General features: G+C 42.0%; 1 protein-coding gene across 1 annotated transcript in view; it reads right to left on the bottom strand.

Moving 5' to 3' along the window:
• Nucleotides 1–7,164: 7,164 nt before the first annotated feature.
• TYRP1 (tyrosinase related protein 1) overlaps nucleotides 7,165–14,946 on the bottom strand; it is a 46,275-nt gene continuing 38,493 nt past the window's right edge. Inside the window, exon 8 of the mRNA XM_033948485.1 lies at nucleotides 7,165–7,443. Within this exon, the coding sequence (XP_033804376.1) occupies nucleotides 7,238–7,443 (206 nt within the window). The 3' untranslated portion in view covers nucleotides 7,165–7,237. The remainder of the gene's footprint in view (nucleotides 7,444–14,946) is intronic.

Genomic DNA, 14,946 nt, shown 5'->3' with positions numbered 1-14,946 from the left:
TAAAAAAGAGGTGGTAGTGGCTAGCATGCTCGGGAATTTAGCATGCTCTATTGTGCGCGTTAAGGCCCTAGCGCACCTTTGTTAAAGGAGCCCATAGTTGCAGCTAGGGCTCTTCTAGGTGGTCTAGTACAGTGTTTTTCAATCACCGATCCATGGACCAGTGCCGGTCCACAGAAATTTCCTGCTGGTCCACAGGGCCAACACGTGCATCAGGCACAAAACAGTGTTCTTCAACCGCCGGTCCACGGTGCGATCGATGTGGCGTTATCTTCGAGCCAGCTCCCTCTTCCTAACTGATTCAGTGCACAAAGCCACGGGCAGTGGTTCCTACGGGCATCCTGCACCTGAACCGGAAGCCTTCTCTCTGACATTGCAACGGCAGAGAGAAGGCTTCCAGATGAGGCAAGGGACGTGCAAGGTGCAATTAGTACTATTATGGGAGCAGGGTCTGGGGTGGACATTGGGTAGAGATGGGCGGGGTCTGGCCCACGACTTAGCCCAGTGTTCTTCAACTGCCGATCCACGGACTGATGCCGGTCCACAGAATAATTTTTTTATTTCTGCCCGTCCATAGGTGTAAAAAGGTTGAAAAACACTGGTCTAGTATTCCAATGGTAAGCCTTCAGTGTATCCCCTGCTTTATGATATGCGAGGGACCGCTGAAAAGTTTTCAGCCCAACCAGCAAAGTTGTGGCAATCTTCATTGATAATAAAGAACAGGTCAATATTGATCTATATATTTTTTTAAAAAGTTACTGAAGTGATTGTGAGATTGAAAAACATCTTAGCCATGAGCAAGTCATGTGTATTTTCTATGCATTGCCCTTCAAAAGCCAAACAACCACTAAATAGTTGTCATTTGTAGGTCCTGGAGCCACCAACATCATGACCAACTGGGGTGGGGAGAGTTGTCTGCTATACAAAAACACGAAAGTCTTAAAACACTAATAAGAGTGAATCCAATGTCAGTGTAGAAACATAGAAACATGATGGCAGATAAAGGCCAAATGGCCCATTATCTCTTTCTGTCTCCGAGAGATCCCAATGCCTATCCCAGGCCCTTTTGAATTCAGACACAGTCTCTGTCTTCACCACCTCTTCTGGGAGACTGTTCCATGCATCTACCACTCTTTCTGTAAAAAAGTATTTCCTTAGATTACTCCAGAGCCTATCACCTCTTAACTTCATCCTGTGCCCTCTCATTGCAGAGTTTCCTTTCAAATGAAAGAACATAAGAACATAAGAAGTTGCCTCCGCTGAGGCAGACCAGAGGTCCATCCTGCCCAGCGGTCCGCTCCCGCGGCGGCCCATCAGGCCTAATTGCTTGAACAGTGTCCCTGACTAATTTTGTAACTGCCTCTAATCCTCTAATCCTACCCCTATTACCTACCTCTACTCCTATCTGTACCCCTCAATCCTTTTGTCCTCCAGGTACCTGTCCAGACCTTCTTTGAAGCCCTGTAGAGTGCTTCTGCTTATCACATCCTCCGGTAGCGCGTTCCATGTATCTACCACCCTCTGGGTGAAAAAGAACTTCCTGGCGTTTGTTCTAAACCTTTCCCCTTTCAGTTTCTCTGAGTGCCCCCTTGTACTTGTGGTTCCCCATAATTTGAAGAATCTGTCCCTGTCTACTCTTTCTATGCCCTTCATGATCTTGAAGGTTTCTATCATGTCTCCTCTAAGTCTCCGCTTTTCCAGGGAAAGAAACTCGACTCGTGCATTTACATTACATAGTTATTACATAGGTATTTTCTATCATATCTCCCCTCTTCTGCCTTAACTCCAAAGTATGTTCCCATACGCCTTATGATAAAGACCACATACCAATTTTGTAGCCTTCCTCTGAACCAACTCCATCCTTTTTATATCTTTTTGAAGGTGTGGCCTTCAGAATTGAGTGGGAAGACAAAGACCAGAGCACTGCCAGAGGCCAGGTTGTGCATGTAGACTATACTGAGGGGATGAAGGAGGTAACAAACCAAATAGTTTTATTTTTCTCTATTACCAGTTATTCGTCTTCACCAAGTATCACCATGAAATGGGAAAGCTGGAAGCCTGAAGTAACATTAGGTCAATTTTCAAAATCATTTTCAAATATGCAACACATTGAATATAGTCTTTGAAAAATGCTTACCTTATTTGCATGTTGAAACCTAAATTTACTGACACTGAGGCGGACAGTCCTGGAAATGTGGTTGGAGGAAGAAGTAGACTTATGTGCATGCTTCTGGATTTTCAAAAGTATGTGTATAAGTTTGCATATGATAAGTAGCCACACAAAAAGCAGAGGCTAATTTTGAGTGAGAATCAAACTGGCAAAAAAGCATGCAAAGGGAAATTCTTCTATTTGAAAACTAATATAGAACCTGAATGTAAGATGTACCCATAGGTTTCACATATTGTATAAAGGTTTTACTGTTATAATAACCAGAAGACACCTCTTTTACAATATTTCATTTTGGACCAGAATCTGAATTGTTTTTATACTAGTATATTGTGGATCAGATTTTCATAAATTTGATTCCTGTTGATCACTTCTGAATCATGATCATTTGATAACCATTAAATTAAAGTTTGCTTTATGGTGTCTAAGGAATCATGCCAATTTCTGGCCAGAACAGTTAAAAGTAGTGTTTTGCTGTTTTGTTGAAGGCCATTGTGGTAGACTAACCTGGTTTGGCTGGCTAGCCTGGCTTGCCCAGAGAGGTCAGCACATATACAGCAAAGACAAAATTGCATATAAAGAGAATTTTTATTTGTTATCATTTACCCCACCCAAAATAGAATGAATTTGTTTTACCTCTAAAATGAACCCAACCTGGGGCAGAAGTATCCCTCTTTGTCTGGGTCCTGCCCCTGTGACTCAGCAACTGTTACAACTCCTCTGAGATAACTCAGCTATAAGCTTTTGAGCCCAGTGCATCCTGGTATCTGTATTTTTTCCTTTCTGTTTAGTATCTCTTGCTGCCTGGGGGTATAATATTTGCATGGGGGAGGGAAAACCCCTTATTCAGCTCATCCTTAATAAGATGAGCACCTGCTTTTACTAAGGGCCCCTTTCCCAAGGGTGGAAGGTAAAACATTCCCAGGGCACTTAGGAGCTTATCCACTATTCTGAATCGCCAAGCCTACCCGAGGGCCACAACCCTGACTGTTACTCTCCGTGCTTCAAGCATACATAAGGAAACAGGGCACAGCAAGCAGTAGCATCGTGATTCTGACTGAGTCCATCTGTTCTTCCTCTTGTAGTCCATAATAGTTAAGGGACTATTGGCTGTCATTTTCTGGGTTCCCTCCCATGCTGAAGAGCTCTGGACTAATGCCTCCTTTGGCTTTTGACACATTTGGCCTTTTGACACTTTATCACTTGGATCTGTAGACTTGAGATTTGGTTTAAGAGTATGACTGTCCCTAGTAACCAAATCAGAGTCCATTCCTCCCATTATCAGAGCTTGGACTCCATCTCCCCCTATCCAGGGAATCTTTGTTATGTCCTGTGGATTGAGAGCCTTTCTCATCTGTAGTTAATGTACTGGCATCTTGGTGCCTAGGTGCAGGGTAGAACTGAACTGCAAATCCCCATGGCATTATTCATGCATGCCTGTCTTAACTCCTTCCAGAATTCTGTAGAGTTTGTCAGACCCCTCTCTTTAGGGTCACCCTGGGTACTCTCTTCCCAGTTAGTCTCTCTCAGCCCTATAAGGGCATCGGGAAGCTACTTCCCTGAACCTTGGGCTGATTCTTCTTCCGTTTGATGGAATTGTTTCTTTTTTAGCTGCTCTTGAATGGCTTGCAGCTCCAAATCTTATTTTTCTACTTGTTTTGGCACTCCTGCCTCACAGTACCAAAGAACACTACAAGATCATTGTACAATCCCTCACACTCAGTAACTTGGATTACTGCAACAGCCTCTACCTAACATGTCCTAACAATATGATAAAACAACTACAGACAGTTCAGAACACTGCCATCAGACTCATCTACTGTCTCAGCAAATTTGACCACATCACTCCCGCCTATATAGACTCTCACTGGCTTCCGATAAAAGCAAGAACTCAATTCAAGTTCTATTGTCTGCTGTTTAAGATAACCCATGGAACTGCCCCCTGTTACCTAAACAACCGCCTAAACCATTACCGCTCATCCAGATCAAGAAGAACTCAAAACCTATTCACCTTCCCACCTAATAATGGAACCCGTCTTAAGAAACTATACGACAGCCTTCTAGCGACACAGGCAGCAAAAATTGACCCCACAATCACCAAACTAATGATCAATACAACAGACATCAAAGTGTTTCGAAAAGAAATCAAAGCATTTCTATTCAGAAAACACGTCATTACCAACTAATAGCCTCCCTTTATGCACAAGCTCTCCCTCGATAGAATAACACATTAATTCAATTCTTAGAACCTTTCCTATCATACATACTCTGATTCCTATATAAACATTTTCCACACTATCCAATAAATTTCTTACTTCATTATTAGGTAACTTCCAATCTGTATACCATATATACTGATAATCTCCACTATATTCTGTTATCACTTGATTCCCTTGATATGTAATTCTCAAAATTGAATCCTCTACCACACCATGTAATGTACACGAATCACTGTTATGTAATTTATCTAGATAATCTTTATTACGCAATTCTTTTGGTAATTCCTATAATTCGTATTCCGCCTTGAACAATATATAATGTATAATGTATTCGAAATTAATTTTCCTATGAACTGTTTTCCTACCTTCTTCAACTCTATGTTTATAACCTAACTAATTTATTTTTCTCAAGTACTTTAGCAAGAATGTGAGCCTTTGGGACAGTCAGGGAACTCTAAGTACTTTCTCTTCATCTTAATTAATCTTACTTAATGCATTTCTTCTATTTCTACTGTAAACCACTTAGAACCTCACGGTACAGCGGTATATAAGAAATAAAATTATTATTATTATTATTAGTAGCAAGCTGAGTCTGGGTCTCCTTCAACTTCTGGAGAATACATCATTCTTTTTTCTTAGCCGAGTGCACTTTTGCTGGGTGTTCCCAGCCATTTTGCCCCCTCCTCTTCCTGGATGTCCATCTCTTGTAACTTTCTTTGGAGCTTGCCATTAAGCTCTTTCAACCTCCATGCTTTGGCTTTTATTGCCTCACAGTCTCATATTGATTCATTTAGCTCCCGCAGTCTGGTATACTTCCAGCCTGGCACTGTCACCGTCAACTCCTGCTACAGCTGCTCAACTTTGCCATTTGCAGCCTCTACTTTGGACTGTTACAAGGCAAATTTGTTCCTTTAACTTTTGGGACAATGCCTCATTCCTTGCTCTGAGGTTGCCAATTTCCTCATTTGGTTCCTCCACTATTTTATTCTTAGATACTTCCATCTCAGTCAGCTGAGTCTGAACAGCTTTGTTGGCTTCTCGAGTCTCTTCCGTAGTTTCCTTTTGCCTAAACAACTGGTCCTGGACTTCCACCAGCTGCATCTGGAGGGTTTTCTTTTCTTCCCTTAATTTAGCTACACATTTTAACAGCAAATAGCTGGTCTTCTAACAGGTCTTTAATTTGGTGCTTAGCCTGTTCTAGCGCAGTAGCTAGATTTGGAGGTGGGCTTTGGAGCCCTTCCAGGTAGACCTCTTGGAGCTGTTTTCCTTTCTGGCTGAGATACCATGGCAGATACCCCTTTCTAATCTTCAGTGGGCTCTAAATCACAGGGTCTGACTCGGCTCCTTCTCTTGGGCTGTCCATGAGTCAAGGTTTGGACTGCCACCTGGTGCCCCTCACTGATCTCCATTCTCTTCTTGAAACTTTTGGGCTTCCATTTTCCTACTCTCCTGGGTTTAAAACCTGCTTCTCTCTGCTGGCTAGTCCCTTGACTGCCTGCTGGTTGTCTACTGGCTCCAGGGCACTTAATCTCTTGTGATCCTCTGACCCTTCCAGAATTTTGATGTAAGATCAGCCAGGTCTCTTGCCATTCTTGCACCCAGATTCCCATTTTGGGTTCTCATATTCTGCTCTCTCACCAGTATAATCTGGAGTACTGATTTTTAAAACAGCATTTCACACCAGGAATTCTACTGCTTCTTTTACACTCTTTATGCAGCAGTCACAATTTCTAGAGTAAGCACTTGTTTTACAGCAAGCAGCACCTTTTTTGTTATCTCTTACACAGCCTGTGGTGCTGTGTTTATCTAATAAATTCACTCCAGGATTCCCAACAGTTCCTGTTCTTGCAGCAGCTCCCAGCTGAATTCAGTGGGGCTAATTAAGGCAGCTCTCACTGCTGTAAAGCACAGATAGGCTGTTGGTTTAGCAAGTACCAACAGTGGCTTAATTAGGCCTGTCAGCACACTGGAGCTGTATACACACAAGCTCTATTCTGCAAAAAGAAACCAAATGCCTGCCTTTCTGGCTCTAAATATACTGTTTGCAATTCCCTTTCTTTCTGCCGGAACTTGTCTCCTTAGGCAGTTGAGAAAAAAACAACAACAAAACTTTCTGTACTGAGATTCCCAGCCTCTACAGACTCCTGGTCAGCTTCTTTTCAGCTGAAGCTGAAAAACCAGGCAGAAGCACCATATGTAGTAGACTAGCCTGGTTTGACTGGCTAGCCTGGCACGCCCAGAGAAGTGAGTACATATACAGCTAAGACACAATTGCATATAAAGATATTTTTATTTATCATTTGCCTCACACATAGAATGAATTTGGCTTACCTTATCCAAACTGCTGCAGGCATCAGTCTGTTTTCCTAAGGCCTGCCTCTGCCTATCTCTAGGGCAAACCTGAGAGTTCCTCTTTCGCCCTCAGGGACCTCTCTAGAATGAATCCAACCTGGGGCAGAAGTATCCCTCTTTGTCTAGGTTCCATTCCTGTGACTCAGCAACTGTTCCACCTCCTCTGGGGTAACTCAGCTCTAAGCTGCTGAGCCCAGTGCATCCTGGGATATGTAGTTTTTTCTTTCTGATTAGTATCTCCTGCTGCCCGGGGCTTTAATATTTGCATGGGGGAGGGAAAACCCCTTAATCTGTTACAGCCATACTCAAGAGACTTTCTTTTAGGCGAAGTTAAAAGGTGGTGACTATTTTTACATTATCATTAAGAAATATACAGTACATTATGCAAAGTCTATACTGTCTAATCGTATGGAAAAATAGAAATTCAAATCTGTTGACACTCAATGTTTATTTAGAAATCAATCAACATCTTGTACTGAAATGAAACATCAAGAAAGCTCATTCACACAACAGAGTGAGTTGCATTTTGGATTTTTTCATACTCTTCAGAATAGTGAATGTACTGATCATCAAGAAGGGGCTGATTCCATTCATCCTTGTTTCTTCTGCCTTGAATAACACATGTAGCAAAAGCAAACACCAGTGCAATTAGAATCAATGCTGTCACAATAGTGATAGTGATGACCTCTGTGATGTTGAGGGCACGTTCTATCAGAAGAAAAGTAAAACAAAAATTAGTTTTGAAGACCTCGGTTGATTATGGCTCTAGCATTTTGGGGCTGTATGTTATAAATAGCCAAGTAAATAGCAAATTTAGATGATCTCATATTTCAGGCTTTGAACATATTATTGAACAACTACAGAATGTAGAGCATGGTCATTCCAAGCCTTATGACATTATGAATGAATAAAGAAATAAATTGCCACATAGGTTTACAGCAGTGGTCTCAAACATGCGGCCCGGGGGCCACAAGCGGCCCGCCAGGTACTATTTTGAGGCCTTCGGTATGTTTATCATAATCACAAAAGTACAATAAAACAGTATCTTCATCATATGTCTCTTTAGCTATAAATTACAATATTATTATTAAGACTTAGCCAAAAGGAAAGATTTATGAACTATAAAGAGTTTTACCTCATACAAAATTGTCATTTCTTTAATAAGACATTAACTATTTTTTCTGCGGCCCTCCAAATACCTACAAATCCAAAATGTGGTCCTGCAAAGGGTTTGAGTTTGAGACCACTGGTTTACAGTATGGCCGTCATTGTACATTATGGCATAAGCCTGAATTCAACAAAAAATGAACAGACACTCTTGGTCTATATAACAAATTCTCTGTTTCTGTTCCAAGAAGGCCTCGGTCTTCACTCCCAGTCCTCAAGAGATTTCCTAGATTTATATACACCACTTAGATCTGTGGTTCCTAAACAAGTTCTGGTGGGTTCCCCCCCCCCCCCCCCCAGCTAATGAGGTTTTCAGGATATCCAAAATGAATATTCATGAGAGAGGTTTGCATGCATTAGAACAGCTGAATGCAAATCTCACTCATGAATATTCACTGTGGATATCCTGAAATCCTCACTGGCTTAATTTTGTGTATCCATTGCTGCATGAATTGTGGCTGCTATTCACCATTTATAATATTGTGCTTGGGTATTCATGGACCTGTATACTTAAAAAACTGCTTTCTTTGCGTTCACTTTCATTTCACAGTTTTGGCATTTGCTTCTGGAAATGGCCACCGAGTGTCCAGAGAGTGAATTACAAGCAGCAACTCCAAAAAGAAAGAAGTATGTAATGTGTCTTAGGGCCTGTTTTACAAAGCCGCGCTAGCAGCTGCTGCGCGGTAACGGCCCTGAAGCCCATAGAGATTTAAAGGGCTTTGGGGCTGTTGCCGCGCGGCAGCCGCTAGCGCAGCTTTGTAAAACAGGCTGTTAGTGATCCATTATTCTTTTTTCCACAGTTTTGAAGTATCACATGTATGGCTAGAACCTAACTTCTATTTTTCCATAGACACAGAGGGGCATAATCGAAAGGAACGTTTAAGTCCGTTTTCGTCCATCTCGCAAGTCGTCCATAGTAAAAACAGCCTAGGACTCATTTTCAAAAAAATTGTCTAACTATACGTCCTGCCGATCTGATCATCCAAGTCGCTAAATCGTCCATCTTTATACCACATTTTCGTCCAACTTTTCGTCCAAGTCAAAAATGCCTAGAACGAGCCCTGTTGGACGTGGGAGGGGTCTGCAAAGTGTATTTAGTTTATGTCTGCTAAACAGCAGGAGAACAATAAATGAACAGAGGTGGAGGCTGCTGACCATATGGATATTGATGCTGAGTTCATTATGGCCCTCATTTTTCAATCCCTATTCGAGTTGAATACAAGCATAAACTGGCACTTAAAATGTTTATCTTGCATAAATGTCTAAGTCCCCATTTTACAAAGCTCTGAGATATGCAGTATTAGATCCAAGCGCATGCAAATAGCATGGGGACATGGCCTTAGCATGTTCTGGGCAGGACAAGGACACTGCAAGTTCATAGATGCTGACAACTTAAATGGCCCGGAGTCTCTAAATGGTGCTGGTTTCTTAGGTGTCAGTAGGTACCCAAACTCAACAAAAAACACCGTTGAAATGGCGTTAACTGAGTTTCAAGGTTGGCAATGGAGGTACTTTAGGCTGCCTAATAACACTGCAGGCATAGCTAATGCTACAAGTGGCATTAGGTGACTTAAAGAGCCTACGGAGCAGCGAGTCTGTACCTAGTATCATCACATGATGGATATGCAACCAGCAGCCACTTTTAAAGTGGCCACCAACAACAGCGCCGGTTACAGAATCTAGGCCTATATGGCCATATCCTAAAGAGATCCATTTTATCTCAAGCACATTTAAGATTTGGTGACCAGATGCTACTGAGCAGCACTCCACTGGAGAGATGAGGAGATTTGCCACCTTAATCCCTCAGTGGATTTTTGCTTCCCAAGGTAACAGGTCACTATGGCAGCAAGGGAAACATAACCGGTTATGTTTCTAAAATTACAAAGATAATCTGGTATGAGGTAGAACATAAATATTCACTTCCCTGTTTTGTAGAACAGGCTATATGTTGACAGATTCTGTTCTATGTAAAATATAGATTCTGTTCTATGTAAAATGTGTCTCAATTTTCATCTGGATGTCTCAGTTTCTATTTCTATGATCTATGTAATATGGCCCCAATAACAATGAGAACAAGCAAATTAACCCAATTATCTCCACAGACAAATCCAAAGAGAAACAAAAAACAATGTGGAGAAATGATGTTCCTGATATTAAATGATATTAAAACTTGGCAAACCACATAAAAACTTCTAGGACTCAGTCCGTTGAAAGCCTTGGACCATAAACACAACACGGTCGTGTTTCGACAGAATGTCTTCTTCAGAGGTCCCTGAAAGTCCTATGGTAAAAAAAGGTTTTTGAGCCCATGTTTTACGTGTAGCTTTTTACAGATCAGTAAATTTGGACTGGCATATTTATCCACAATTTTTTACCATAGGACTTACAGGGACCCTGTTGGGTCCAGGGTTAAAGGCTTTGGTAAAATCTAAATACACCACATCTAGCGCACATCCTCTATCCAATTCTCTGGTTACCCAGTTAAAGAAATTGATCAGATTTGTCTGATAAGACCTACCTCTAATGCCTCCAGTCCTGTAATCCACAGGATTCCAGAAACTTGACCATTCTCTATTTTAAAAGTGTTTCCATTAATTTGCTTACCACAGAAGTCAGACTTACCAGCCTGTAATTCCCTACTTCTTCCTTACTTCCACATCCGCCCTTCGCCAGTCCTCTGGTACCATTCCTGACTCTAGAGACTCATTGAAGAGGTCAGTCAGCGGAACTACCAGAACTTCCCTAAGTTCCTTCAGCACCTTCAGATGTATACCATCAAGCCCCATTGCTTTGTTTATCTTTATTTTAGCTAGCTCCTCACGAACACAATCCTCTGAAAATTGATCAGTGTCTATTACTCCTCCATCCCTATTCACGTTTGTCTTCTGTGGTCCCGCTCCCACCATGCTCCCGCAATGCGCTTCAGCCATGGAAATATAGAAACACTTTTTTGTTTCCTACTTTTTAATCACTAGCATAAAAAAAGCCTCCCCTTCTTGTGTTAAATGTTATCTTTGTAAGTGTTCAAGTCAACCAGCGAGTATATAAAAAATGTTTCACTTAGCTTAATAGCTCACACAAGCTTATTTATGAGGCAGCTAATGATAGCAGGACTTTGAAGTGCTAAATGAACTCTGATGCTGTCAGCCTTTCACGGCCCAAACAGCTGCTGTGTCAGGGATAAATCTTCAATCAATGCTGTTCTTCTAACATTCTTTTCAACTGTCAGGCTTTCATTGCCTCATGCTGCCTTACACCAAAACGCTTTCACTAGCAATTACTGGCACTAATTAGAATCAATTATAAGTTATGTAAGTAAATTTAGGTATGGGATCCACAGCTAAATTTTACATGCAAGTAAAAAAACAGGGGGTAACAGAAATGGGCAGATTGGGGGCATTTCTTAAAAGTTATCATAAGAATAGCCGTACTGGGCCAGACCAAAGGACCACCTAGCACAGTATCCTTTTTCTAGAAGTGGCCAATCCAGGTCACAAGTACCTGGTAGAAACCCAAATAGTAGTAACATTCCATGCTACCAACACCAGGGAAACATTGGCTTCCCCCATGTCTATCTCAATAGCAGGCTATGGACTTTTCCTCCAGGAATTTGTCCAAACATTTTTAAACCCAGCCACACTAACTGCTGTTACCACACATGAGTTCCAGAGCTTAATTATTCATTGTGTGAAAAAATATTTCCTTCTGTTTATTTAAATATATTTCTATGTAACTTCATTGAGAGTCCCATAGTGTTTATACTTTTTGAAAGAGTGAAAAGTCGATTCACTTTTTATTTATTTGGTTCATTTTCTACCCCATTTTCCCCAAAGAGCTCAGAACGGGTTACAGGTTAAACATACTCATTCCATATAAGAACATAAGAACTTGCCCCCGCTGAGTCAGACCAGAGGTCCATCTTGCTCAGCGGTCCGCTCCCGCGGCGGCCCATCAGGCCTAGTGCCTGAACAGTGATCCCTGATTAATTTTATAACTTACCTCTAATCCCATCCCTATAATCTACCTCTACTCTTATCTGTACCCCTCAATCCCTTTGTCTTCCAAGTACCTATCCAAAGCTTCTTTGAACCCCTGTAGCGTGCTCCTGTTTATCACATCCTCCGGTAGCGCGTTCCATGTATCCACCACCCTCTGTGTGAAAAAGAACTTCCTAGCGTTTGTTCTAAACTTCTCTCCTTTCAATTTCTCTGAATGCCCCCTTGTACTTGTTGATCCCCTTAATTTGAAAAATCTGTCCCTATTTTTTCTATGCCCTTCATGATCTTGAAGGTTTCTATCATGTCTCCGCTTTTCCAGGGAGAAAAGCCCTAGCCTTTTCAGTCTGTCAGTATATGAGAGGTCCTCCATACCCTCTATTAGCTTAGTTGCTCTTCTTTAAACTCTCTCAAGTACCTCCATGTCCTTCTTGAGGTGCGGCGACCAGAATTGAACACAGTACTCCAGGTGCGGGCGCACCATAGCACGATACAGTGGCAGGATGACTTCATCCTTTCTGGTCGTGATACCCTTCTTAATGATACCCAACATTTTGTTTGCTTTCCTTGAGGCTGTTGCACACTGCGCCGACGCCTTCAATGTTGTGTCTACCATCACTCCCAGGTCTCTTTCAAGGTCGCTCACCCCTAGCGCTGATCCCCCCATTTTGTAAGTGAACATCGGGTTTTTTTCCCCTATATGTACGACTTTGCACTTCCCTATGTTGAAACTTATTTGCCATTTTTTGGCCCATTCTTCCAGTGTTGTCAGATCTTTTTGGAGATCTTCGCAGTCCTCCATGTTATTTACCTTGCGATATAGTTTGGTGTCGTCCGCAAATTTAATAACCTCACATTTTGTTCCTGCCTCCAGGTCATTAATGAATATGTTGAAAAGTAGCGGTCCCAGCACCGACCCCTGTGGAACTCCGCTCGTGACCCATTGCCAGTCTGAGTAATGGCCCTTTACTCCAACCCTCTGTTTCCTGTCCGCCAACCAGTTTTTGATCCATCGGTGGACCTCCCCTTTCACCCCGTGGTTCCATAGCTTCCTTAGTAGTCTTTCATGTGGCACCTTGTCGAAGGCCTTTTGGAAGTCAAGGTAAATGATATCTATGGATTCCCCTTTATCCACCTGGCTGGTTACCCCCTCAAAGAAGTATAATAAGTTTGTGAGGCATGATCTGCCCTTGCAGAAGCCATGCTGGCTCGACTTTAGCTGCCCATAGTTGTTGATGTGTTCCCAGATGCTGTCTTTAATCAGTGCTTCCATCATCTTTCCCGGGACCGAGGTCAAGCTCACCGGCCTGTAGTTTCCTGGGTCTCCCCTTGAGCCTTTCTTGAAGATGGGCGTGACATTTGCTATTTTCCAGTCTTCCGGAATCTCTCCAGTTTTTAAGGCTAGGTTGCATATTTGTCGAAGTGGTTCAGCTATTTCGTTCCTTAGTTCCTTGAGTACCCTTGGGTGAATGCCATCCGTACCTGGCGATTTGTCGCTCTTTAGCCTGTCTATCTGCCGGAGGACATCCACCTTGCTTACCTCTAGTTGGACCAGATTGTCATCCTGCTCCCCCTTTACGATCTCCTCAGGTTCCGGAATTTTGGTTGTGTCCTCCCTCGTGAAGACTGACGTGAAGAACTTATTTAGCCTGTCAGCTATCTCCTTTTCTTCTTTTACCACTCCCTTTCTGTCCCCATCATCCAAGGGTCCCACTTCCTCCCTTGCTGGTTGCTTCCCCTTAACGTACCTGAAGAATGATTTGAAGTTTGTTGCTTCCCCTGCCAGTCTCTCTTCATATTCTCTTTTTGCTTTCCTAACCACTCGGTGACACTCCTTTTGGTGTTTTTTATGCTCCTTTTGGTTCTCCTCTGTTTTGTCCTTTTTCCATTTTTTGAATGATGCTTTCTTGTCACTTATCGCCTTTTTTACTGCATTTGTTATCCACACTGGGTTTTTTGTTCTATTTTTTTTGCACCCTTTCCTGTACTTGGGGATGCACAGGTTCTGTGCTTCGTGCACTGTGCCCTTGAGTAGGGCCCAGGCATTTTCTACGGAGTCCATCTTCCTTGCGCTGTCGTTGAGTTTCTTTCTCACCATTTTCCTCATGGCATCATAATTCCCTTTTTTGAAGTTAAGTGCAGTCATTTTAGTTCTTTTTACCTTTGATGATCCAATCTCTAGCCTGTACTCAGGATTTTGTAGATCTCAATCATATAATAATAATAACAACAGTTTATATATACTGCAGGACTGTGAAGTTCTATGCAGTTTACAATGATTAAAAGATGCTACAAATTGAGTGGATTTAACAAAATTAGAAGCTAGTGATTAACAGCTCTAGGGATCAGTAATTGTGGAATGAGATTGTGCAGTTTAGTTGCCTAAGTACTTAAGAAGCAGATATGTTTTTAGGCGATTCCTAAAATCCCCATAAGTAGTAGGCATAAGCAATTGTTCTAGATCTTTACCCCATAATGTTGCCTGATGTGAGAAAAGATGTTGATGATGTCTTTTAAATTTACATCCTCTAACCAGAGGGGAAACAAAATTCAAGTGTGAGCTTCTCTTATGTCTGTTGGCTGAGAAAGAGAAAAGGTCCATTATGTATTTAGGGGCTAAGCTGAATAGTACTTTAAAACAGAAACAACCAAACTTAAAACTTCACACATGCCTCCATCAGCAGCCAATGCAGAAGTCGGTAGGAAGATGTTACATGATCGAACTTCTTCAACCCGAAGATCAGTCTGATCGCTGTATTTTGCACTAGTTGTAGTCACTGCATATTCTTCTGGAAAATTGCCAAGTAGGCGATATTATAGTAATCGAGTTGACTCAGTATGAGGGATTGTATCAGAATTCTAAATGATAACACATCAAAATATGCTCTAATGGACCGAAGCTTCCAAAGAGTGAAGAAACCCTTTCTGATTATGGAGTCCACCTTGTCTTTCATGGTTAGGATCTGGTCCAGTGTTACACCCAATATCATATTCCCCTTCAGCCGTCCCTTTTCCAAGCTGAAAAGTCCTGATCTCATTCCACCCATTT

Source organism: Geotrypetes seraphini, chromosome 1 (genome assembly GCF_902459505.1).
Source record: "Geotrypetes seraphini chromosome 1, aGeoSer1.1, whole genome shotgun sequence".
NCBI lineage: Eukaryota > Metazoa > Chordata > Amphibia > Gymnophiona > Dermophiidae > Geotrypetes > Geotrypetes seraphini.
This window is presented reverse-complemented; position numbering and strand designations above follow the sequence as displayed.